General features: G+C 37.8%; 1 protein-coding gene across 1 annotated transcript in view; it reads left to right on the top strand.

The window, feature by feature from the left end:
- Positions 1-25,802, top strand: part of ARHGAP18 (Rho GTPase activating protein 18) — a 134,612-nt gene extending 108,810 nt beyond the window's left edge. Inside the window, exons 11-15 of the mRNA XM_004447745.4 lie at positions 1,650-1,856; positions 3,254-3,394; positions 19,837-19,961; positions 23,078-23,139; positions 24,319-25,802. Of these exons, the coding sequence (XP_004447802.2) occupies positions 1,650-1,856; positions 3,254-3,394; positions 19,837-19,961; positions 23,078-23,139; positions 24,319-24,419 (636 nt within the window). The 3' untranslated portion in view covers positions 24,420-25,802. The remainder of the gene's footprint in view (positions 1-1,649; positions 1,857-3,253; positions 3,395-19,836; positions 19,962-23,077; positions 23,140-24,318) is intronic.
- Positions 25,803-27,363: the final 1,561 nt, after the last annotated feature.

Genomic DNA, 27,363 nt, shown 5'->3' with positions numbered 1-27,363 from the left:
TTTTCAGAGAGTGAATCCAGTAATTCTTCTACAACCCAGACTGGTGATAAAGTAAATACTTTAAAAAGGGCCATTCTTACTGTTCAGATGAAGAGAAAATAACTGCAGTTTGTTCACCAAAGGCTAGGCTTGCATCTCATTTTTTTTTCATATCTACACACATGCACACACATTCTAGTATGCTGATGGTAATATTTTGAATTACTTTATTACATATGCATACCACAATTAAAATTGTTTATTACCTAATTTCTATAATTTATGCCCCTAAAGAAAGAGATGCAGTGGTCCCTGAATAATTATTCTGGTCCTCGTGGAACAAAATTAAATATTTTTCCAAACCTAACAGATTAATCTTTTGTCCTCATTTGAGTATGTGTTGTTTCTGTATAACCATGTGTTTAGATTACAATTTAATTTTCTAAGCACTATACAGAAATAAGATACATAAATCTCATTGTTAGATATTAAGGCTGTGCCTTTAGTTTGTTTCAAAATTTTGAGGTCTACAGAACAGCTACAATTGATGCAAGATCCACCTGTTAGCACTCAGAAGGAATTTTTTTTTCTGCAATCCTGTGAGACAGATACCATTGATTTTTTTTTTCTCTTACTGTACTGCTATAGTTTATTTGGCTTTTTTAAGGTAGGAATTTTAGGCTAAAGATGAAAAGCCTGACCCTTTTAGTAGAGTTCAGAAACAAAGCCAAACGAGCCTGTGATTAAATTCCTTCTCTGCTCTTTACTAGCTGTGTGGCCTCTGGTAAGTTACTTTAATCCTCCCAGACACTGTTTTCTCATCTGTAAAATGGGGATAGCTACCACATCTATCTCATTGGTAGAGGAAGGATCAAGGGACATGACCCTTAGAAGGTGCTTACTTCAGTGGAAGGCTCTCAGGGAATATTGCATACCTGTGTGTTGTTATTATTCTGGCCTGAAAGTAATTAAGAAGTCAAAGGAAGAACTTGCGGCCTTAAGCCCATTTGGACTGGGTGATCTCATCCATCTGTCACTTCTGTGACTTTTGGCTCAGAGGAGTCATGAGGGGTGGGAATAGAAGTGGGAGGTGGTGCCTCAAGCTGGGCATTGCCTGGCATATTCCAGAGAAAAGTTCCTTGTCATTCATTCATTCATTCATTTTCCCAACTCTCTTCTCAGTTTCTCTCTCTTCCTTTCTCCCCATCACTATCTCCATCTTTTTAGGTTTCTTGTCGACCAGATTTTGGTTGCCTAAAAGCAAGTGAAACTGAGGTTGAATCTTTTTTTTTTTTTTTTCATCTGTAAGGATGAAAGTACAGTACTTTCTGGAACCAGTGACTACTTGTGTGCTGTTTTAAAAGGCTATCCAGTGCTCCATGGCTCTGGTAGGTTAGCGGTCTAGGCCTGTTACCTCTCTGGCTTCCCGGACCCCCCAGCTTAGGCTGCGCCCTCCCTGCTGCGATCCTCAGAGCCAGGGTCCTCGGGGGGAACACGCACCACTGCGGGTGCGTAAGCCAGAGGTGGCGAGGACAGGCCCGCTGGACGTGGCCCGCTTTCTGTGATCGTGCACAACGTAGTTGTGAATTTACATGACAGTCCTGTATGCCACAGTGCTTTTATCTCTTCTTTCATGTCCAGCACAAATCTCAGAGTCATTTCTGTTTCAGGCTCTACTTGAATTTCTCCAGAGAATAATCGACAATAAAGAGAAAAATAAAATGACGGTCATGAACGTAGCCATGGTGATGGCTCCAAATCTCTTTATGGGTCAAGCATTGGGCCTGAAGTCCAGCGAACAGCAAGAATTTACAATGGCAGCTGGGACGGCCAGTACCATGCATTTATTAATTAAGTATCAAAAACTTCTGTGGACAGTAAGTATAGATATTTTTGAGCTCTATGAATGACCGTATAATTTCTTAACATAATTATTGGTAGCACCTTTAAAGATAATTTTATAAAATTTGATGTGGTTTCAAAATGTAATATGCATATTTTCTGTAATGGTTTAAAGAAGCAAGTTATGTTTTGGTTTCCAGATTCATAAAACTACGTTTAAAATTTGTGAGTGCAGAAAATATTAAAGGCAGTTTATACATATGTATAAAGAGACTCTGTAAATTGCTATTTTAAAATAATGATATGTCAAACAAACGTGGTTTGTTCGAATTTCTTCTTATTTACTTCTGCCTATTTTCCCCTCTCTCAATATTTAGGCCTGCCATCTTTGTAGAAGCTCATTACATCTTGAAATAAGACCATTTGTAGTTATTTTTCATAGACTTTTTATTTAAAGGGAGGGGTATACATTTTGCACCCTGATTGCTGAGAATGTCTTAAAAATGATTTTCCTGTTTTAGCCTTATTTTGAGCTCGAGTTTTGACAGATAATCAGGGATCTGCTTCACGGCAGATAAGAGGCTTAGTTGATTATGGTCTCATTTTGCAGTGAAATTTATAGTTTTGGGGAGAGGCCTATTATAGGCATTTAGAAAAAAAGAACTAAAGAAACTCGAAGTAAAATTATAATATTTAATGTTTCAATCTCTTATTTAAGAACCTCCAAATATTAATTTGATGAAAAGACAGAGTGATGATATTTAGATCCTGAAATCTTTTTTATTTAATTCATTTTTATATTCTCTATAAAAAGGCAACTGATAAAGGGGAATTCAAAATTTTTTTTAAAAGTGCACATATTTTTAGATCTCAATTTTAAAATGCCAACATTATTTCATGATTAAATTGTAGTAGCTTTTAAAATATTTTACTTTTGCTAATGTGAATTTTGAGGATAACCTTTTTCTGGATGATTGCTAACACACATCAACCCTTGTTTACTGGGGAGTGTTTCCTCCCCTTCTGTTAGTAGAGGCTAGCTGGTTATTAGATTGGGACTGTGGGTTAGCAAGAGGGGTTAACAAGAGGAAGCTGCTAATGGGCAGAGCTTCAGCGGCCAGGCACCTCAGGCAGCCTCCTGTCCTGGCTTCTGTGGCAGGGAAGATGGCCACTCTGTTCTTGAACCTCACAAGCTCTCTTTCGGAACAATGGGAAGCATATTACATCAGGGGGAAGCTCTGTACACTCGATAAATGAATCACATGATACTTCTTTTTACAGATTTAAAGAATAGTGGCATTAAAATGGTATAATCTCATAAAATAAATAACACCTCTACTCTTGAAACTTAAAAAATATAGATAATTATTTCTGCAGTTGACAAGGCTGCCATGTCTTTTTCCTCCCTAAACTTCAGTTCATTTCTTCTTAGATTCCCAAGTTTCTTGTAAACCAAGTGAGGAAGCAGAACACTGAAAATCATAAAAAAGATAAAAAAGCCATGAAGAAACTGCTGAAGAAAATGGCTTACGACCGAGAAAAATATGAAAAGCAAGAAAAGAATTCAAACGATGTAAGCAAAACTTGAAGATACGTTGTCTTTTAACACAGATTGCTTTTATACCCCATAAAAAAGATTTTTAGGTTTTCCTGCTCTGCCTTGCTGTGTACTTCCTGGGCCCTGACGCTGCTGGTCAGTTAAAGGCATCCTAACACCAGCTAATCTCTCACCACCGCTGACTGCTGCTGACGGCTGTGCAGGTGTTGGCAACTCAGCACGGGCATTGTTAGTGGGAGCCAAAGGGAGCAAGAGGACGTGAACACACACATGCAAGCACACACACCCCTATATAAAGGGCTCCCATGGAGACCCCAGTTTCCTATTGAATGTTTAACATCATCTGTAAAGAATGCCTTGGGTGAAGCCCTGATCTATTTCAATTTTCTCCTCTGTAAAATGGGGAAAAATAACTAACCCAGACAAATTGGCTAATGTTTGTGTTGTGCCTAGGATAACTCCTGGGCCTCAGTAAACACCTTATGGCTCTTTTGATCAGGAGAAGGAAAAAGAATTAAAATGTTTCAAAAAAGAAATAGCAAGAAATCAGCATTTATAAACTGCTGTAAAAGAGCACATTAAACAATTGATTTTAAAATAGTAAAATAGACCTGAGGACGCATTTTTGGAGTAAGTTCTTGCCAAAGCTCTAACTTTAGATCATAAAACGAAAGGGTTTCTATTGTTCTCTTCAGTGACTCTGCCTCCTCCCCTTGAGGTTGTTCAGTTAAGTGCTGACATCTTGTGGAGTACTGTGGAAATGCAATTACCGCTTTTGTCTGAAATTTTGCTTGGACCTACCTGCTCAGAGACCCAGCAATTTATGACAATGTTTCCCGTCTATATTTATTTATAGCTTCTTCCCTTACAAACACTTTTTCTGGCATCATTTGATTGACTTTTAAGTTTTCTTTTTTTTAATTATGAAGCTTAATAAAAGAAACTGTAGCTCATGTTGACATTTTTTGAGAAAAGGCTTGGTATTATATTAGAGAGGATTTTTGAGATATCATTTTTTTTGTTGACGCTTACAGTATCCTAATGCCTCTAAAATCATTGTAGATATGTGACTATCTTCTTGTTTTCTAGCCCTGCTAATTCTTACTAACTTAAGAGACTATAATCCTTGTTATTTTATAATGCGATAGTAGCATGATAGTCTTAAGTACAGTGTCCACTTAAGGGAACAAAATTCATGATGTATCTTTTTATACTAAGTCCTTAAGCAAAAACTAGAAGGTTACTCTTTTTGGAGATGGATTAGTAAATAATTTTTCCCTAACCAGAAAATAACATTAACTTGGATTTGTTTCATTTGCAGTTTGGGTTCATTAGGCACGAGCTGGTCTGAGAATTGTCTCTGTACACTATTTTAAAGCTGTAGTGTCATTTTAAGGGCTCGAGGTTTCAACCTGGATTTAAATCTTAGCTCTATCATATATTAGCACTCACCTAACCTCTCTGAGTTTTGGTTTGCTTTTATGGGAAATTCAGTTACTTACCTAACAATATGCTATTAAGTGCCTCCTCTGTGCCAAGAGATGGCGAGGCCAGGCTCAGAGGCGCTAGAGGTATGCGTGGAAGCCAGACCCATGTCCGTGGAGCATAAAGGAGGAATAGGCGGTTTGCCTGGGCACCAAATAGCCTTCACCAGGGAGCTGAGATGTAGGAAAACAAGTCGTGGTCATTCAGGCAGCAGTGCCAAGGAGGGCCCCGGCGGCCAGGGTGGCTCCCGATGGACTGCCACAGGTGATCAGGGCCCACAGTGGAAGTTTGGCCAGTAATTTTTGGTTTAAGACGTTTAATCAATTGCCAGATTTTTTAAACTGAAAGATTTCCACTTAAATTTGACAAATTAGATGTGGTGTCCTCCTGGTCCCTTGGCAGTAAGGGGGCCTGCTTTCCTGTAGTCGGCTGGGCCTAGACACAGCTCTTCCCTGTGGGTAGACCATGTACAGGGCCCATCTCTTTGGCCGCAAGGCCTCACCCCCTTGGTCCTTCGTTAGTTTCTGTTTCCTGACTCTGCCCCCATATCCTTTCACTCTGGAGCCCTTGTACTAAGGCAAGAAACCACCTGGGATATTTTACTCATTCCTTCAACAGCTATTTGAAGTGTGCCTACTGTGTGCCAGGCTCTGGTCTAAGAACGGAACACACATTTTTTTTAACAAAATGGACAAAGATCGTTGATCTGTGGAGCTTACATTCTGAAATTACAGATATATTCAAGCACAACTGGGAGCCTCAAAGTCCCAGAGGCCTTTGGGTGGCTCCTCTGCCTTTCCCAGGCTTCTACTCTCCACCAGGAGGCATTTTTTTAACCTACTGCCTTGCAGCCCTCTAACAACCTGTGAACCAAACACACTTTTTGAAGCAAAATATATATACATATATAATAAGTAAATTACATAGTATGGTAGAATGTGATAAGTGCTCTAGAAATAATAAAAACAGTAGAGGAGGGAAAGAGGAATGGGGAGGGGAGCCTCTTGCAATATTAAATTGGGTGATATGGATATTATTCCTTTGAGGAAAGACAAGAAAGTAGGCAGCGGGGAAGTGAAAAAGAACATTCCAGACTGAAGCAATAGTAGGTGCCTCCTTAAGGTATCTGAGGACCCTCCAGGAAGGAATGTGGCTAGAGCCAGGCGGGGTGTGGTGGGATGGGATGGACTCCCAGGGAGGATGGGGTCAGATCACAGAAAGCCTTGCAGGCCGCCGGCAGAATCTGGATTCACCCTGGACCAAGAGGGACCATGGCAGGGTTTTGAGCAAAGGAGGGCCAAACCGAACTGTGTTTTAAAGGGCTTTCTCAGGCTCGGATGTTGAGAAGCCAGTCCAGGGCAACAAGGGGAGAAAGAGGGAGGCCAGGGTGTGAGCGCTGGAGAAGTGGTCGGATTTCTGGGTGTTTCTGAAGTTCAAGTTCAAGAGCCGTCAGGATTGCTGGATGTGAAAAGAAGACTGGAGGAGGGTAACTAGGTAGGGGAGGAGCCTGCAGCTGATTTCATATCTTTTAAATGGGAGTGTAAATTGGTACAGCGTCTTTGGAGAGCTGTTGGCAGGTGGCAAAGGCTTGAAAATCCTGCTTCTCATTAGACTCAGAAATTTCTTCAAAGGGAATAAGATGAGCATGCAAGTGTTTATGCTTAAGTTCATTGTCATTCTGCTTATACTGGCCAAAATTAGAAATGATCTCAAAGGATAGGGGAAGTTAAATTTGAAACGGCATGTCCATATAATGAAGTAACATGAAAACATGCACCTGTGTACATTGACATTGAAGGATATACAGAGTGTTACTATGTGGAAAAAATTACACATCAGTGAATACTATACTCCCTCCTATATTTGTAACGGGTACTAATAGCTATCATTTTTAGAATGCTTACCAAAGGTCAGGCATGATGCTAAACAGTTTGCCACCATCATCTCATTTACTACTCATAACGGTCTAGCTGGAGTGTATTATTGATACATTTTTTACATATAGCAAAAGTGAGGGTCAGCAATCTTAAGTAACTTACTCAAATTTATCTAGATAGGAAATGGTTGAGCTGGGATTAGAAACCAGATCTATATGACTTTAAATCTAGGTCTCAACCATTATTCCCTACTTCCCCATAGTTCACAGAAAAAAACCTTACAAGGATATATACTAAAACACTGGGCTTGGGCTTATGGTTGGTAGCCCAATGCACATGTATTACTACTGTTATAAAATTTGTTTACTCTATTTTGAAAACAGTCCTAGGCCAAGCCAAGGTCCAGCAGTGGTGATGGAAAGGAAGTTTTGAACATAAGACAGAAGGACTACAAGACTTGGAGACAGATTGGACATGGACAGTGAGGGAGAAGAAGGAAGCGAGGTTCAGAGTTTTGCCTTGGGTGCTTTATCATCAGGTGAAGCATTAAGAAAAAGGAATAAGCCTGAAAGTAATGATATGGGAATCAGTTGTTGACATTTTGGGTTCACACATCTGTGTGAATGTTGGCATCAGGCTCAGGGAGTGGCCAGGACTGAAGAAGTGCATTTTGGATCAGCGTAGATTTTGTAGTTGAAGCTGTGGAGTGGTCATAATGCCCAAAATGGGTGTATGGGGGAAGAAAATGTAAAGGCAAAGACAGGGCTTGGCAACACTAATATTAATATTTAAGTAATGGGCATGGAAGATGGCTAGTTAAAAAGAGGCCAAGAAATAACAGAAGGCAAGAGAAGAAGTTGAAGAATGTAGTGTCTTGGAAACCTGGGGAGAAAACCATTCTACAAAAAGAGCTTGGTTAGTATTGCCAATTGTTACAGAGAGGTTGAGTAAGGCTAACATTGAATAAAGGTCCACTGGATTTTGCATTTGAGAAGGTCAAGTATGACCACCTCCAAAGCATTTTTGGTGCTAAGGATTGATGAGTGAAAGTCAGAGATGGTAAATCATGAAAATTCATCAATGTAACATTTTTTAAAGCACTGTATACACTAGTAATGCATACCGTATAATCGGACATTCATATTAAGACATGCTCTACTAGGCAAATTAAGAGTTTGAACCAGGTTGTAAGGGATATAGTCTCCTTAATAAGACAAATGTTTTAATGACTGCAGCATATTAATTGTTTAGTACAAATGTGGATGTTCTTAAACACTAATAAGACATCTCTGTTCATTATAGCATGAGGAATACTAAGTGAAAATTAACAGAATTATAGACCTACTTAGAAATATCCATTTTCTAATGGCCTTTCACTTGTCATTGTGATTGGTACAATAAACACATGTACACACACACCCTCCCACCAACTCCCACACCAGCATTCCTGTGACTTGGGGGTATAGCCCCAGCTGTGCGAGTGGGACATTTTATCTCTGGGCCTCAGTTTCCTCTGTAGAATAAAGGGGTAACATCAGAGTAATGGTGCTTAACCAGAAGTATGCAATAGGTGCACTTTTAGTATTATTAGTTTTTCAGAGTATATAACTGGGCCAGGCAGCATTCCACTGAATCACAGTCTTCTAGGACAAGACCCTGGGTGTGTGTATCTTATAAAAACTCTAAGGGTGAGTTTTTATTTTCCTGTTCGGTATGCCTGTATGTATATGTAATTTCATTATGAAATGTTCCTAACATGCAAAAATAAAATAGTGTAACAACCCCCATATACCCATCACATTTAATCAAACAAATTTTTCTAATCTCTTTTCATTTGACAGCCAACTCCTTTTTATTTCTTTTAGTATTTTTTAAGGAAATGTAGACTTCCCATCATTTCACTGTAATTTCTTCATGTTGCATCTCTATCTTGGGGTGGCCTTGATGAGCTTCTGGTTATAAATTGCTAAGTCACCCAGGCTTCAGGGTATTTTATGGACTTAGATTTGTTTGATTTTTCTTCTGTCACTCAAATGTACCTCTCAAATAATGGGAAGCTGTTCATTTAGGAGAGAGTGTGGACGTAGACCAGGGCTCATTGGAATTCTGTGAAATGTGCCAAACTGCTCACTACAACAGATCTCCTTGCTAGAGGGAACAGAATCTCTCTCTTAGGTTTAACTTCATAGTTAACTGAGGATAATCTAGTGTCACACCCTTAATTTACAGATGAGGGATGCAAGTGTATTAGCCAAAGGGGGTGCTGATGCAAAATATCAGAAATCAGTTGGCTTTTATAAAGCATATTTATTTGGGGTAGAAGCTTTGCAGTTACCAGGCCACAAAGCTTAAGTTACCTCCCTCACCAAAATCTATTGCCACATGTTGGAACAACATCTGTTGCCGACATCTGCAAGGGTTCCTCCTTCTTCCTCTTAAGGCTCCATGGTCCCAGTTTCTTCCAATATCAGCTCTAGGCTGGGATAAGTCTCATCCCTCTCCTGGGGCTTGTTCCTCACTGGGCTCAGCTGCTCTGTTCTTTCCACAAGGTCAGCTGTAGACTACCAGGCAAATGGATTGTCTCTCTTCCCAGGGCCTCTGCTGTGTCTATGTATCTGTTTCTCTGTGTGTTTACTTCCCGGGGCTCCAACTCAAGACTCTAGCATCAAAACTCCAATTAACTCCCGTGTCTTGTTGTTTTCTCTGTAAGTCTTACTGACGTGACCTACTCAAAGCCTACATCATTATTTAAGTAAAAGTGATCTTAATCTACCTCTTATAATCCAAAATGCCCAGACCAGTTCACAAACATAGTCCAGTATCTATTTTTGGAATTCATAAACAATATCAACTGCTATAGTGAGTTTTAGAGAACTCATCAAAAGTTCCAAAATGATCCTGAGACATTTTAAGGTTCAGGACTTGGGATGTAGAGAAGAAACCTTTTGCTGCTGCCAGAAGAATCCTGGAGTTGGTAGCAGTGCGGTAGAGCTGGGCTTGTTTGTGGCTAGGTTTGCATGCCAATAGTCACAACTGTATTTAGAATCATTCTCTGGTTTCATTTAACAGCTCTGAGCCCAGAGAATTATGGCAGGTATTGTTTCAAGCATCTGTTTTACTTGTGGAAACAGGGAAATGGTGTTGGGATTTACTTGGAGAGCCCATGTGGAAAATCAATTTACAGTATCTAGTACAAAATCTGATTTCTTTTAAAGACATTCTCTGATATTTTTTCTTTATAAAAGGATATGATAGTATAAGAGAATTATCAGAACTTATTTCATTGTAAATTAAATGTTTACTCATTATGCAAGTTATTTAAGGCCCTTCTTTACAATTCTCTGAATCAGCAGGTTAGATTAAAGTTCAAGGCATTTGTATAACAAAGGCCCAGTTATGATCAGAACATAGTTCAAGATAGTAGAGAATTCTCTCTGTATCTCCACCCCCCAACGTTGTCAGTTCAGACTAGTACAATGAATATTCCATTTCATTTTAGGATACCTTGCTAAAATGTCCTCATTTAATTGTCTTAAATATATGTTATACCTCGCCTTCTTTTGAGAAAGAGAAAAGGATTTTCTGTAGTGTTAAGGATGGAGGCTTTACATTTAAATTAGTTTTTAATGAAAAAATAAGTAGAAGAAATCAGTGCCCATCTTCCAAAGGTCTGACGAGGACTTACATTTTTGATCTCTACAGTGCAAAATTCTGAGCAATGTAGTTATTTCTCTACACCTTATGAAAAATTACTAAAATCATTATTTATTTAACTGAATACCAAGAAATAAAACCAGATTTTAAAAGTCTACTTTAGTTCAATATGCAAAATGTGCAGTCCATATGCGATCACGTGTTGTTATAATAGTCTTTGTATGGATAAAAGTAACATTTTTCTTAAGTCATAAAATCCTTTGTGACTAAACTGTAGTGGTTTATTAGTCAAATAAGCTTTTCTCCAAAGCTGCTGTATGTACAGCACACTTTAATTCACAAGCATGCCAAAAAAAGTCACAGCTGTTAGACAGGAAAACATGAACTACAAAGGTTACAAGGATTGTACTGTGCACAGATTTAGCTATTACAGTAGCTCAAGTTAAGAACAGACTGTTTGGTCTAATGATCAGACGTGTATATTTTCAAAGCTTGGCAGCTCAATGTAATTAGTATACTAATAACTTTAGTATTTGAGGCAGCATTATTTTGGAGTATAATAGTAGTTGTCATACACCATTTAAATGAGAGCTTTGGCATCATTTTTGTGTTTCATCCTTATGTAAATATCATTTTGTCACCCTTGTCAAGATATCCAGCAAAACTTTCCAGGACTTTTTAAAATTCTTTGTCTTTAACCATTGCCTCTGCCAGTTAATCTCCTTTCTTTGCCAAAGGCAAAGGGCACGTGTCTTAGTTCGCCCGGTCACTGTGAGAAATGCCATGCAGTGGGTTGGCCTAACAACTGGAGTTTATTGGCACTTGGGTTTGGAGGCCGGAAGTCCAGAATCAAGGCATCAGCAAGGACTTGCTGTCTCCCGGAAGTCTGTAATGTTCTGAGGTTGGCTCACTGCAACCCTCAGAGTTCCTTGGCTTGCCTCTCTGCCTCTTGTCACACAGCGAGCGGTCTCTTTCTCCTTGTGTCTGTTCTCGTTGCCATGGGCTTCCGGCTTCTGGCTCTTCTGGCTGCTTCTGGATGTCCTCTCTTACTGCGGCCTCCAGTTACAGAGATTAAGACCCACCCTCATTCAGTTTGGCCACATCTAAGTAGGATCTTAGAAGATTCTAGTCACAAAGGAGTCCACACCTTAACCGAAAATACATCTTCGAAGGTGTATCAATGAGTTCTCCCCGGGAATGCAGATAAAGATTAACAACGAGTCTCTGGTTGGGGCACTTAGCTCAATCTACCATAGCATGGTGGGATTCATCATGTCAGACTTTCAGTATTTACATAGGTATGAGATTTTAGGGTATATTATGACAGAAATAAACAGGCTGAGAATTGTACCTATCCTGTGAACACACACACACCTGCTAGATACAGGTTCCCTAGTTGTCAGGGCATGTGGCCAGGCAACCTCCTGTTTTAACCCAGGAAGGTGCCACGGGGAAGTTGTTGGCCTAATGAAAGTCTTTTCAAAGATATCGATCTTTCATTTCTATGTGAAAATGAGTTTCGAATTTTACAGTTGGTAGCTTAGGAGGGTTGAAGCTGAGTCAGAGCTGCCTTAGTTGCTTCCCTGCTTGAGGAAAAGAGAGGTGGGAAATGTTTAAATCCACAGCTGTAAGGAAAGTGTGGGAAAGTACCCACGTCATACCCCATATGTTAGCAAAAGCCAGCTCCTGCACGCCATAAAATGGCAATTATATGACATTTTACATGCACATGAGAACATTTAGAAGCTAGTAGTGAGGACACCTTTCTTTTTTTTTTTTTAGTGAACTTTGATTTCATTTTATTATTTTTTTTCAAATTCTACTCAATTTATTCATTTTTAAAAAAAATATTACATTCAAAAAATATGAGGTCCCCATTCACCCCCACCGCCCCCACCCCGCCACTCCCCCCACAGTAACACTCTCCCCCATCATCATGACACATCCATTGCATCTGGTGAGTACATCTCTGGGCATCGCTGCACCCCATGGGCTGTGGTTCACACCATAGCCCACACTCTCCCACGTTCCATCCAGTGGGCCATGGGAGGACATACAATGTCCGGCAATTAGGACACCTTCTTTCAAACCCTCACTATCAGAAAGGTTCTGGATTCGTGGGCAACCACCACACTGAACTCAGTGCTGCACTTTGTACCGAGGAAGCATGTCCCTGATCTCAGCTGTGATCCCTGAACTGATTTAGAAGGTATAGGCCTGTGGTCATGCTATTAGAGGTCTTCAGCCGCTCCTGAGGTGTCTTGGGGTGAAAGTTGCTGCATCTTCAAGAAGGTGCATGCTAACCAAGCAGGTGCATACTAAGGTTGGGAACCCTAGCTTTTCTCCTTGGCTCACTGTACTAGTAAATGATTGAACTGTATCTACTAGCATTTTTCATTTCATTTTCATGAAAATGCTATTACCTCAGTAGTAGAGGTAATAACATGGTAGATAGAGACAATTTGACTTGTTTCTTTTAGACGATGTTCTTAAGATTATGTTTTGCCATTAAGGAAATACACATTTGTATACTTTGTTGTATTGTAGAGAAATTTTACTATCATTAGTGTGCCATTTTTAGTGAGGAATATTGTTGTGTAATTCATTTAATCAATAAGCATTAATAGGTGCCATAGATATGACTGTCAAATACCAGATATGGAGGTCACATAGTAGGAGACCCTTCTATAAAGGAGGTCTAGAGGTTTATGAAAGTTCATTTGAAGGACAAAATTCCTCCTGACCCTAGGGGTCATAGAAGTTTCCATGGAGCTTGAGGTCTTTGAAAAGTGGGTAGCAGAGAGATATTTAAGAAGGCTAGGAAAGCATGGGGTGTTTTTAGGGAATTTTGTTTGGCCTTTTTTGTTATCTAAACTATAGAGTGTGTCACAAGGCATAGTGGAGGGAAAAGTCAGCAAGCAGGGTAAGATTGCCACAATCCTAAACCCTCCATGGTACTATATTATATTAATATTTCTGCATTATTTCAGTTTTCTGATTCATTTATTGTCGATGCTCTTTATATAAAACCTTAATATCATCTTACCTCATTTTAAATGTCAGCATAGATTTCCCTTTTCTTCTGATATTCTAGGGTTGGGTAAAACATATTTATGAGAACATTTTTTTGAAGTTTTTTTTAAATTAAAGTTTATCATACATATAGGAACACACATAAACAATAAGTATATAGTAAAATTTGTGAATTTACAAAACAAGCATGCATATCACCATACAGAGCTCCCATACATCTCCCCACCACCAACTTGCATTGTTGTGAAACATTTGTTCCACGAACTATAAAAGAGCATCGTCAAAATATTGCTAATATATTACTAATATGCCTATAGCATGTATCTTACATTTGGTGTGTTTTTACCCCAACCCACCTGATTATTAATGCCCTGTACTAGTATTATGTATTTGTTATTGTTCATGATACAACATTCTCATTTATACTGTTAACCACAGTCCATCTTCCACCACTGGATTCTCTGTGTTATACAATTTCATGCTTTGTACAATCCATTCAAAGTGGACACTCAGTGGCTCTCATTTTCTTCACAGAGTTGTGCTGTCATCACCTCAGTCAATTTTAGAACATTTTCTACTCCAAAAGGAAAACTCCCAGACCTTCTTATACCCCCCTATTGTTGTCTCTTAGGACTGAATTAATACATTCTTGCCATTGCTGCAAAATATTACAGTATTACTGTTAACTATTGTCCATAAGTTATATTCGTTGTAATTTTCCCATGTATCACCATATTTTTAGCACTTTGTAAAGGAAGAGCATTCTTATATTTATACTATTAGCCACAATCTTCATCCACCACCGAAATCACTGTGTTATGCATTCCCTAGATTATTCTCTAGTTTCCTTTCAATTGACATGTACTTCCATCGACTACCCTCTTCAGCCGCAACCTCATTTATAATTCAGCAGTGCTAGTTACTCACTATAATGTATTACTATCAGCTCTATTCATTTCCACTTTCACAATTAGCCTTATTAATAATGCTGCATACATTAAGCATCAGCTCCCATTTTCAATCTACATTCTATCTCCTAGTAACCTATACTCCAAAGCTTACCTCCATTTTACTCATTGTATTTAGTTCATATTAATGAGAACATACAATATTTAGCCTTTTGTGTCTGACTTATTTCACTCAACATAATAATATCTTCTAGGTTCATCCGTATTGTCATATGGATCCCGATTTAATTTCTTCTTACAGCTGAATAGTATTCCATTGTGTGTATATTCCACATTTTGTTTATTCATTCTTCTGTTGATGGACACTTAGGCTTGTTCCATATTTTTGCAGTTGTGAATAATGCTGCTATGAACATTGGTATACAAATGTCAGTTTTCATCGTTGCTTTCAGTTCTGTATTTATTCCTAGTAACGATATTGCTGGATCATATCGCAGTTCTGTGTTCAGCTTTTTGAGGTACTGCCAAACTGGGAACAATTTTTGTTACTATTGTGCATCAATTTGAACTCCTGAGTAATGATCATTGGCTCGCTGACCTGGCCAGGATTTCCTAACTTTTAATACAGCATTAAATATAAGGCTATCTACAAACCCCAGCCTGCCACATCATAATCATCACCATCATCATCATCCTTTCCTGAATGGATGAGGAAGATTAGGTTTGTTGTTGTTGTTTTTTAACACAGATTCAGTGCTTCCAAGGTTGCTAGTTCAGTTTCCATTAGATCGCTAAAGTTGTCTATGCTTACCTTATTATTTTCTACTCCCTAGGACGAAACAAAAAGGTAAGGCCAGGTCAGAAGGTATGGTGGCCACAGCAGGATATAAGCTACAGATCAAATGGAAGGGATAAGTTCATGTAACATTTTTCCTCAGTTTTAAGATACACCATTGATTTATAACTTCCTAGAAATAAAAGAAGATAACACTACCACATGAAATGCCCCCTCTACTGTGAGAAGAAACTCATTTTCCACCATGCTGCATATGAAAATGAAGTCTGTGTCAGAATCTCGGACAAAGATAAATTAAGACCATGTATGGTTATCTAGCAAGGGCAAGGTCAGAGATTAGACTAAGATTTGTCTACACTACATGGCCCAGAAAGTAGGTTTTAGAAAACCAAACCAAGGGTCCAGTCTGGACAGGAGAGATGAGGCTGGGCACAGGCAAGGATTAGAAGTCCTTCAGGGATTGAGTTGAGCACCACACACCCAGGAAGTGAAATTCGACAACGCTATGAGCTCTGCTTTTCACTCAGCAGGATCACAAATGTTAAGCCTGGGAAAGGTTTTGACTGTCTCTATTTGGGTTTTATGTAAATGCCTTCTGTGGCCCATCTCCAAGTAGTCAGGAGAGGACTGAAGGTAGGAGATGTAATCCATGGCAGGATTTCTGGGGTTGGGATCAGGCCTTCAAGGGTGTTCTTATAGGTGTAAGAGTTGTTTGCAGTTCATGGGGAAATAATCCGTGGTCTTGCCCAAGTCACTGCTCTCTTGTCCAGTCTTCTACAATGTAACTTCTCTCCTCTCCTCTCCTCTCCCTTCCCCTCCCCTCCCATCCCTTTCCCTCCCCTCCCCTCTCCTCTCTTCTTCTCTTTCTTTTTCTCCATGCTAAATCTCAATTGTTACCAAGAAGCAATTCTGAATCTTCTTTTGAGGCATCTATATTTTTCTGCAGCCTGATTTTAAAGCCATATTATTTTTGTTGAGCTTTGAAAGAAATCAAATTAATGATATCTGTATTAGTCAGCCAAAGGGGTGCTGATGCAAAATACCAGAAATCTGTTGGCTTTTATAAAAGGTATCCACTTGGGATAGAAGCTAACAGTTACCAGGCCATAAGGTAAAAGTTACCTCTCTCACCAAAGTCTGTTGCCACATGTTGGAACAGATGGCTGCCAACATCTGCAGGAGTTCAGCCTTCCTCTTCCTCTTAAGGCTTCATGGTCCCAGCTTCTTCTAGTATCAGCTCTAGGCTAGGAAAATTCTCGTCTTGCTCCCCGGGCTCCTTCCTCTCCAGGCTCAGCTGCTCTGGTCTCTCCACCATCAGGCTCTCTGTCTTCCTGGGGCCTCTGCCGTGTCTATGAAGCTATTTCTATCCTTCTGTATGTTTACTTCCTGGTGCTCCAGCATCAAAACTCCAGCTTTCTCCTCTGCCATGTCATCTTTTCTGTGAGTCCCCACAGAGACTTACCGGGGCAGGGATTCAACATCCTGCTGACATGATCCATTCAAAGCCCTAATCATAATTTAATAAAGTAAAAGTGAAACCTCTGTAGTTAATACAATCAATTAATAATACACCCAGAGGAATAGATCAGTTTACAGACATAACTCAATATCTATTTTGGAATTCATAAACAATATCAAACAACTACAACATCTGTGATATATTTGTTCTTTATGCTTATTTAAAATGCAATTCAAAGGCATCCAGATTGCAAAGAAGTAAAACTTTCCCTATTTGTAGATGACTTGATCATATATGGAGAAAATCCTTAAAATTCTACAAGTCACTAGAGCTATGAATGAATTCAGCAAAGTGGCAGAGTTAACATCCAAACACCAGTAGTATTTCTAAATACTAATAGTGAACAATCTGAAGAGGAAATCAAGAAAAGTTTCCATTTACAATACCAAATATCTAAGAATAAATTTAACCAAGGGCATAAAGGACTTATATATGAAAAACTACAAAATATTGCTAAAAGAAACCAAAGGAGACTTAAATTAATGGAAAGACATTCCATGTTCATGGATTGGAAGACTAAATATTGTAAAGATGTTAATTCTACCCAAAGCTATATACAGATTTAACACATTCCCAATCAAAACTCCAACAGGCTTTATATGGAAGAGAAAGGGACTCTGAATAGCCAAAATCATATTGAAAAAGAACAAATTTCTTTTCAAATTCCTGATTCAATACAGCATAGTACTGGCACAAGGGAAGACATATAGACCAATGAAATCCAATTGAGATTTCAGAAATCACCCTCACATCTATGGCCAGTTGATTGTTGACAAGGTATGAAGTCTACTCAATGGGAAAGAGTCTCTTTAACAAAGAGTGCTGGGAAAACTGGCTGCAAAAGCATTAAGGTGGACCCCATCTCACACTATATACAAACATTAACTCAAAATGGATCAAAGACCTAAATATAAAACCAAAACTATAAGACTCCAGAAGAAAACATTGGGAAGCCTCATCAGGACCTTGTGTTAAGCAATGGTTTCTTAGACTTTCCCTCAAGAACATGAGCAACAAAAGAAAAAATAGGTAATTGGGACTATATTTTTTAAAAAAACAAAACTTGTGCATCAAAGGACTTCCTCATGAACATAAAAAGAGAACTTAAAGAATGAGAGAAAATATTTGGAAACCACATATCCACCCAGTAAGTGTTTACTATCCAGAATATATAAAGGAAACCTACAACTCAACAAAAAAAAGGCAAGCCACCCAATTTAAAAATGGACAAAAGACTTGAATAGACGTCTCTCCAAAGAAGATAAACATATGACCAGTAAGTACATGAAAAGATGTTCAACATCATTAACCATTAGGGAAATGTAAAGCAAAACCACAAGGAGATACCATTTCACACCCACTTGAATGGCTACTATTCAAAAAACAGGATATAGCAAATGCTGGCGAGGACGTGGAGAAATATTTAACATTCGTTGCTAGGGAAATATAAAATAGTGTAGCTGCTCTGGAAAACATTTCCTCAGAAAGCCATGCATAGGATTACCATATGACCTGGCAATCCCACTTCTAGGTATATACCCAAAAGAATTGTTGTCAAGTACCAGAACAGATATTTGTGTACTGATATTCAAAGCAACATTATTCACAGTTTCCAAAAAGTGGAAGCAACCCAAGTGTCCATCAACAGATGAATGGATAAACAAAATGGTATGTATACACAAAGGAGTATTATTCAGCTATAAAAAGGAATGGAGTCTTTAAACATGTGACAACATGGATGAACCTTGAAGACATCATATTAAGTGAAATATAACACACAAAAAGACAAATATCATTTGATCTCATTGACATGAAATAGTTAGACTAAGCAAATTCATAGTCAGAAACTAGAATACAGATTACCAGGACGTGGGGTGGGAGTAGAGAGCAGGAACTTAGTACTTAGTTGGAACATAGTTTTTCTTTGGGGTGATGGAAATTTTTGGTACAACATTGGGAGTGTAATTAATACCTCTGAATTGTTTATTTGCATGTGGTTAAAATGGGACATTTTAGGTTGTATATATGTACAAGAATAACAATTTTTAAAACATGGAACTGTACAACACAAACAGTGAACCCTAATATAAACTATGGACTATAGTTAAGAGTATAATAATAATAATAATAATGTCTCATCAGGTTATAACAAAGATACTACACTAATGATAATAGTTTCAGAAAAGTGAGCATGTATGTGTGGGGAGTGGTATATGGTAACTGAACTTTAAACATGATTATTCTATAAACCTCCAACTGTTCTACTAAAGAAATTTAAGCAATTCAAGATCATTTACATTAAAAAGATCTGATATTATGGACATAAAAATAATATTGTGTCTATATCTACTAGGTAAGTGACCTAAAACAGTCCCTGTCCTTGCTAGTAATTTTGGTGCATTAAACAAGGTATTGTTTTTTGCATTTGTAGTATTTAAAGCTTTATCGTTAAGCAGAGTTTGTACATGCTGTTTGTTCTAAGGTCTATGATGTGTTTAAACATAGTTATAAACAATAAACTAGTGTTTATTTTAGCAGAAACATTTAGGAATCATTAAGTCTTACATTTTGAATTATGTAACTGACGTTTTGATATTGCAGAATCATTTTTCCCCCTCCAAATATAAATAAAACATTATCATACCTGTACATAGGGCTTAGAATTGGTCAAAAATGGAAGCTCATTAACCAAGTGAGGAGCAAAAAACAATTTAAATATCTTTGAAAAGTATGTTCTATTTCCTTCGATTCTCAAGGACAGATTTTTTGTGTGTGAAATTTTGTGACTGTGCAGGACGAATTTCAAAAAGCATACATTGCAGTAACCCATGAAGTCACTCCTTTCTGATTCAGTTTCATAAATGGCTACATGAAGAAGCACCCTCTAGTAAAAAATACTCAGAAATCAGCACTTAATATGGCAGTAATGGTTATTGCTATCATTCTTTACATCTTTAAAAATAATTAAGCATCACTGCATGGGCATTATGAAGTTCCCCTATCACCATTAAGAGGATATTTGAGGTTTGATGTCATTTAGCAAATTACATTATACAGTAGTTAAGGTTTTTATGTAGTGAAATAAAGTGTGTAGTAGTTAAGCACTCTTACCATATAATGCATTGTACAGTGGTTCATGTTCCAGCTGCTGCCAGCTTTGTTCCAGTGTCATTATTGCTTTGCAGGCTGACGTTCCTCAGGGAGTGATTCGAGTGCAAGCTCCCTATCTTTCGAAAGTTTCCATGGCAATACAGCTAACGGAAGAACTCAAAGCCAGCGATGTTCTTGCCAGGTTTCTCAGCCAAGAAAGGTAGAGACCTGTTTCTGTTTTTAACTCCTCCACGTTATAACTCACTTTCTGTATCCATATCTCCGTCTCCCTCCAACCCCTCTTCTTTTTTTTAAACTATGAGGTGGAATGAAGTGCTTAAAACATTTGTCTGCCCAGCCATAAATAAGAACAGGCGTAACAGACTGTTGGAGTGAGTTTAGTGCATCCGATGCAGTTTGTTTCCAGAGTCGAGTCTGTTTCAAGCAGGATATCTGAGGATTCCTTCACTCTGCTGGCAGTGGGCTTGGCACATGAGACTGCTCAATATTCTTTCCAGAATATGTTGAATGGAGGTTAATTACTGTTAGTAAGCTGTTAGGAAATTGCTAATTAGGAAACAGTGGGATGAGAACACACGTAAAGAACATAACTTTTTCTATTAAAGATAATGAATAAAAAGTAACATACAAATCTAAAAGGCAAAACCTAATAGGAGACCTAAATAATTGAGAGAGGACATCCAGTCCCTGGAGCACTGAAATCCAAGGACAGAGTCCACTGTCCTCATTAGGGATGGCTGAGCTCCTCACTCACCACTCTTCTCGGGGTTTAAGGTGCAGTAGAGTCCTTTGAAAGCCATGGGCATCTGGCACACAGTATTAGGGGATGCGCTTCCTGAAAGACATTTTGCAATATCTCATCTTGAATTTCAGAAGTTCAAAAAACTGTATTGGGTTTTCACATTATGTGCTTCGAATTCTTAAAGTCATGTTTCTTTTTTTAAAATGTATTTTTACATACACCTTCCTTTCTTATTTCTTAATGCTTTTTTCTCCCTTGCCATTCATTGACGTAAACCAATCTTATATATAAGGACAGTGAAATCAGGGGCATTAACATCATATATAATGAACATTTATACTTTTGGTATAAATGTTCTTTTTGGTCTTTTGTTGAATTTCATCTTCTCATTCTAATATTGAAGGGCTTCAGTCAAGTTTTCTACCAAATCTCACCAACTCTAATACGATATCACTAGTATTTAATATGTGCCTACTCTGTTTAAGGTTCTCTGCTAGGTGTTGGAAGGAATGTAAAAATATATTTTAAAGTACCTTCTCTCGGGGATTATAAATTGGGAGAGGAGATGAGTCTATGCAATTAACAGATGGTAATAAAATGAAAGAGAGGCTGTTTAGAGGTATCTGGGCTTTCAGGAAGCCAGGATAAACTTCCCTCTCAACATTACCCTGGAGTAAGTACTATTATTATTTCTGTTTTACTGTTAAGAATACTGAGGCTTGATGAGGTCACCCATTTTATAGGTGGTACAGCTGGGGCTCTACATCTATGGTTTGCCCAAAGTAGTCCCTTAACCACTGTCCATGATACTGAGCAAAATTGGGTTCTTTTCTCCTGATACGTCTTTAAAGCCAATTCCTTAGACACCAGGGTTTCAAAGAGAGAAAGAGTTTTATTGGTTGTGCAAGCATTGGAGCACAGTGACCTGGTCAAAACTGCTTCCTTGATCTGCAGAAATTTAATATATTACAAAATAAGGGTGTCAATGAATTATCGGGATTGAGCTGGACACAGGTTCCTTCATTAATAAACATTAAGGGGTTAAGCAAGCTGGCAGTGGACCCCAAACCAGGGCGAATTGCAAAGTTACAGTCATTTTCCGAGATCAAGGTTCTGAGATAGGAAGGTACAGAGTAGGGTCAGTCACAAGGTTTTCCATATGGACTTTGAACAGAGGAGGGTGGAGTGATTACCAGCCCAATAGGAAGCAGACACAGGAGTGAGCTCAATCTAGAATTACCATCACGACAGTAAGCACACAAGGGTGAAGTTAAGTCTAGAGCAGGGGTTCTTAACAAGTGGCCGGTGAGCTTGAATTGAAATTCAAAAAAGCATTATTCTTGTGGGGACGTGTTGATGCAGGTGTGATGTATTTATTAAATAATACACAGTATAGTGTGGACTTAGTGAAGGGTCTGTGGAACAAAAAAGGTTAAGAACCTCTGGTTTAGAGTTCATAGTACAGTGACCCTTTTTATACTTACCATTTATTGTGTTATGTACTATATTGTAAATAATTTTTAAAATATTTAATTTTAAAAATCAACACAAACCAGTTTGGAAATAAACTGAGTCGACTCTCAGAATACAACTCAGAAGGTAGGGGCATAAGTGTGAGTGTGCACAGAGGAAGTTGGATAACCAGATGAGCCATTAAATAGATGCAAGATGCTTAGGAAAGCATCTCCTGAACCACATTTTTTCATAACAGCTTGAATGAAAGTCGAATCTGATTTTCTCTTTTCACTTCAGGGAGTGTGTCTTCTGGGCTTTATATTGGTGGTTCCCATACTTTTCTGTGCATTGGAATCCGTGACAGAGCATTTTAAAAGCAGATTGGGGACTTTATCCTAGATGTATTAAAGCAGAATTTCTGGTGCTCTGGATCTGAATTTTTAGCAGCTTTCCCAGATAATTCTTACACCGAACACTCTGAAAAACCACTGAACTTTACAAATTTTTATTGTTTGAACCTTGTGTTTTGGAAGTGTTAATGCTCTGAAGAGTGTAAATCTGTAAATTGTAATGAGTATTTGTTTCTGCTCCGAGTGGATGTACCTCCCACAGTTGGCCAGCCAGCCCCGGGAGGCTTATGAACCATGCCTTACTCCTCTACATCCATCTTGGACTCTGTTAGAGTTGTCAGCACAGCAAGCCATGAAAAATGCTTATCGAATAAGCACAATGTGTGGAAACTAAGGTGGCAACATGTCCTTTTAGAGGTTTATGAGGACCTTCCCGGCCCCTCTGCAAAGTAGGCTAACGTCTTAATAGTTTTATTGGCAGCTAAAATGTTGCATGTTAATTTTCTTTTTAATTTTATAAATTTAGATACCGATTTATTATTTTGCCTTCAGGTGTATTATTTGATTTGTTTATTTTAATTTACAGGTGTGACATTTTATTACCTATTCGGCACATTTAGCAGATGGGAAAACGCACATGTGTAGATAATCACAGTGTGTCTAAGTTATGAATTTTCCATACAAGCCAGAATTCCCCAAGCACATTAGAGTGATTGACTTGCAAGCTGTTTGATGGTACAACTAATCAGTTTGTTTTGTCCCTAATAGTGGGGTTGCTCAGACTCTCAAGAAAGAGGAAGTTTTTTTGTATGAAATCGGAGGAAATATTGGTAAGCATGTTGTTTTCTCTCTGCGTTCTGTGTGCTGATTTGACATTGCCTATGGTTATTATTTGTATATTTGGAGGGAAAAAAGAAATTCAAAGAAATATAACATGCTATAGATAGTTGATTACTACTGTGGATTGCTCAGTGGTCTAACTTTTTTCTCTGGACTCCATTAAACTCCTTCTGTACAAATGCACATCTGTGTTCAACCTCAGGAAAGGTGAGTTCCCTGTAATAGGAATGATTTCTAGAATGGTTAATAATGCAACTTTTTCAAAATTTCATTTTTATTTACTTAGTCCACATCTTAATAATGAAAATAGTTGAGCTTATTTAAGGCCAGGGTAACACTTTATTATAGTATTGTACTAGGTATTTTTAGTGAAATCAGAAATTATTTTTGCCTCAGTTAATCTCCTACAAATAATACATATACTTTGATAATGTAGGAAATAGAAATAGGGTAAATGAATTAATTTTGGTCTTGTCATATTTTATTTTCCTCATTTTTAATGATCAGCATGGTGGTAATTATTCATCTTTTTAATTTAAATTAAATTTTCTCCTTTTTCTTTCTTTTTGATTTTTGAATATGATACAGATGAAATTGTTAAGAAATAAATAAAACAATGTTTAATTCAAAATAGAAAGTGAAAATATTTGAAGATAAGCTTTGTAGATTTTTTCCCTGGGACTTAAAAAATGTCAGGAAATATCAAAAGTTGAATAAAAGAAGATGAAGGCTTATTCTTAAAATTTAAAGAAACCATAACTACATGAGGCACCTGAAATTGTTAGCTGTATTTAATATTATATTTAAATATTAGTATATCTGATATTTCAATTCACTGTTAGATATTGGGAATTGTGTGGTTTCTTATTTAGGTGGATTCAAAGCTGTTGCCTCTCTTTATAAAGGTGAATAAGCTTCAAGGAGCCATTTAAAGCCCATTACACAAAATATTTTTAACTTCCTAATTTGAAACCTGTTCACTTAGAGACAGACCCCTGAATCAACTTTTCTAGCATTTTGACCAAGTCCCACATCGTTGTTATGGGAAATGGGAAAGGATGGGAAGTACTGTGAAGTCTAAGACTTCAGTTATTCCCATAGGCTTACATTTTAAAAATTGCCTGCCAATTTACTCTCTGTATTAAGCTGATAAAATCAATCTCTTTAAGGGGAACGCTGCCTTGATGATGACACATACATGAAGGATTTAGCTCAGCTCAACCCAAATGCCGAGTGGGTTATCAAGTTCAAGCCGTCACAGAAGACTTAACAAGCTGCCGCTAAACCATGAGGACTTCCTTAGTAATACTTGCTGGTCAAGAGTGTAAATAAAATAAATGACAGGACTCTTATTATTCAACTGTACCCAACAATTAAAAAGTGACACACTCAAGCCTTAAAATAATTAAAGATTTGTGCTGCTGCCAGAATTACCATTTTTTATTGTTATTAGAAAGTGACTGTCTCTGGAGTTGAGAGGAAAGGTTTAATTGGCTCGTGGGCTATTTCCATAAATGCCATGAAATATGCCCAGAAGTGACATATATTCTTCTCATGTGAAAATATACTTTCTTCCTTTTCACTTTTTCCCATTAAAACTATTTATATACTAATATAAGCTTTCTCACCTCTCTCTCCTCCTCTCACTTCCATTCCCCCAGTTAGATGTGCTTTGATCAAAAAGAGTTTGCCGTGGTAACAATTACAGGTATCACAAGTTGTTAAGACAGTAGATCTCAAAACAGACTGACTTCAACAGTTTTCCTGTCACTACAGAATGTTAAAATTCATCTCTTTGAATCATTTGTTCAAATAATAACGTCTTACTTTTTTGGTTCATCTGACTTATGTGCACAGAACTGTATCCACTGTCAAGAAGATAGAACTGTCAGAAACTGCCAATTACTACTGAACCATTAAATATGTGTATACGGAGAATAAATAAAATATATCCATGTGGAATAACTGGATTATGGATAACAAGAGAGTCCAAGCCAAACCACTTCGCATATGCTGTCCTCTTCCAATGAGATTGAAAAAGTCAGAGACGGCTTTACTTGTTGTTGTATTACCGTTATAAATATGCATTAGAGCATAACCAGTAATGGAGAATGTATTCTACTTAAAGAGGGATTTTTTTTTTTCTCTTACTCATATATAATCTCCTGGAAGAATTACTCTTTAGGGTATGACAGAGTTACACGAACAAGTTTTTTGTGTGTACTCATTTTAAATAATCAGAATACATTTATTAAAATGCTGTGGAAATGACTCCTGTGAGGGATTTTAATGAACAATCCATATTGTGACGAGATCAGCCTCCATTCTGTAAATAGAAGAATGAAGTGTGAGAGAAATATTAAATATTTTATGAGTTCAGAGTGTAGTAAATAAAAGGTGATGTAAATGAATACTGCACAAACTGTGTTTATGATGCTTTTAGTACTTTAGGAAAAATTACACATTCTCAGAAGCTCTTGATGTCACCCTAATTAGGAGGAAAAATGCTGTTAATGAGAATAGTTGTAACTTTCAGCATATAATTACAAGAACAGCCTGTGGACATGATCACTTAAATAACTTCGTGGTGATTAGTGCCATTGCTTTTTTATTTAAAAAGAAATCTTATAATTAAATGCATTTTTCTAAATTATCTTCTCTTGGAATTATTACTTTTCATCTTATGTGCTCACGAGTCTACTAATGGATTGTTTCTGTTGCTGAAAGGCATTTCTATTCTTCATTGCTTCTGTGTAATTTGAAAGTGGGAAGGTATGTGAGAGATAGAAACTTGTTTCCCTCAGTTTTTTTCCTTGTGCTAATTTTGTTTTGGAGGGAGGACTTTTCAAAACACATCGTTTTACTCTCTTTCCAGTTTTGAGGATATGTATTTCTTTCCCACCAGCAAATTAATGTTTGATTAATGGTTGAATTTCATTGAAAGCAATTAACAATTTAAAGGAGCAAAATGAAGTGTTACAACATTTTAGAGGTGCAGAACTTCAAAAACAAGACAGGAATGAATATACTGATTTCAGTAATTGGTTTTCTAAAGTGAATGTCAAATAATTTTCACCATGTTTACTGCTGACCCAAATTCAAAGTCAACTCTTCACTAGCAGTCTTTGGGAAAAGCGGTTTATTTTACTGACTTCTTGGGATTTTCCATTATTATCTTTTCCTCTTTTTCATTAGCTTGTCCTGTTTTCTCACCTACTTACCAGTAGGTGGCAGTATTGGTCAGGGATTTGTTTGCTTCTAAACAAGGGTAAGTTTTGAAAGGGAACCGAAGTTTATAAGTAAAAACACTTAGTGTCTGGAGTCTGCAAAACAATTAGGTAGAACATCGAAGATCACTGGTCTTACTCACTGATTGGGAGATTGTAAATCACATTTAACTTCAGTGAGTGTATGTTAGCCTACTTTTATTCTTAGCCCATTGACTTAGAAGGGAGGGAGAAGTTTTTCTGAGTGAAAATTAGAAAATTTGTCAAAGTCGATTGCAACCAACAGGATTATGACAAGGCAAAAAAACAATGGACCCCAAAAATAGAGATGTCTATGGTAAATGGGCATAACGGTCCTCTGTTCTTATTTTAGTATATACATGTTTCTTTCTTCAACAAATATTTATTGGGCACCTACAAATGTGGCAAGCATGTTCTACCTTTGGGATACATCAGTGAACAAAATAACAAAAAGTCCTGCTTCTATGGAGTTTCATTCCAGTGAAGGGAGACAGTCAACAAAATTAATAAAATGCATTAAAAGGTAAAAAATTATAAAGCACGCTGTAAGGTGGTAAGCACAATGACAGCAGAAAATAAACACGTGGACTCAGTGGGATTAATGGTGTGGGATAGAAGGATAGGCATATGGTAGTATTGAAAAGAGGGGTCTCATTGAACAACTAACAGACAATGGCCCAAGTTCCTACCAAGTCTGGCTTGTGTGAGGTTAGCCAGAGCACCAGCAGGGCTGATGTGGAGAGAGTGCCAGTGCAAGCAGCACATGAGGTCAGAAAGGTAATGGGGGAGGGCTGAGATCATGGCCAGCCTCCATCAATGTCCAAATGAGCATATTTATAAGAATGGGCAGGGTGCTCTTCCTGCAGGCAGTAGCAGTGGAGTTAAGAGAAGTAGGTAAAGAAGAGAAACCACAGGGCTTCTGGTATGAGAGAAAGAGAATAATCATGGAGAACTACAAGATGTTCA

This window comes from Dasypus novemcinctus, chromosome 11 (genome assembly GCF_030445035.2).
Source record: "Dasypus novemcinctus isolate mDasNov1 chromosome 11, mDasNov1.1.hap2, whole genome shotgun sequence".
Lineage (NCBI taxonomy): Eukaryota > Metazoa > Chordata > Mammalia > Cingulata > Dasypodidae > Dasypus > Dasypus novemcinctus.
This window is presented reverse-complemented; position numbering and strand designations above follow the sequence as displayed.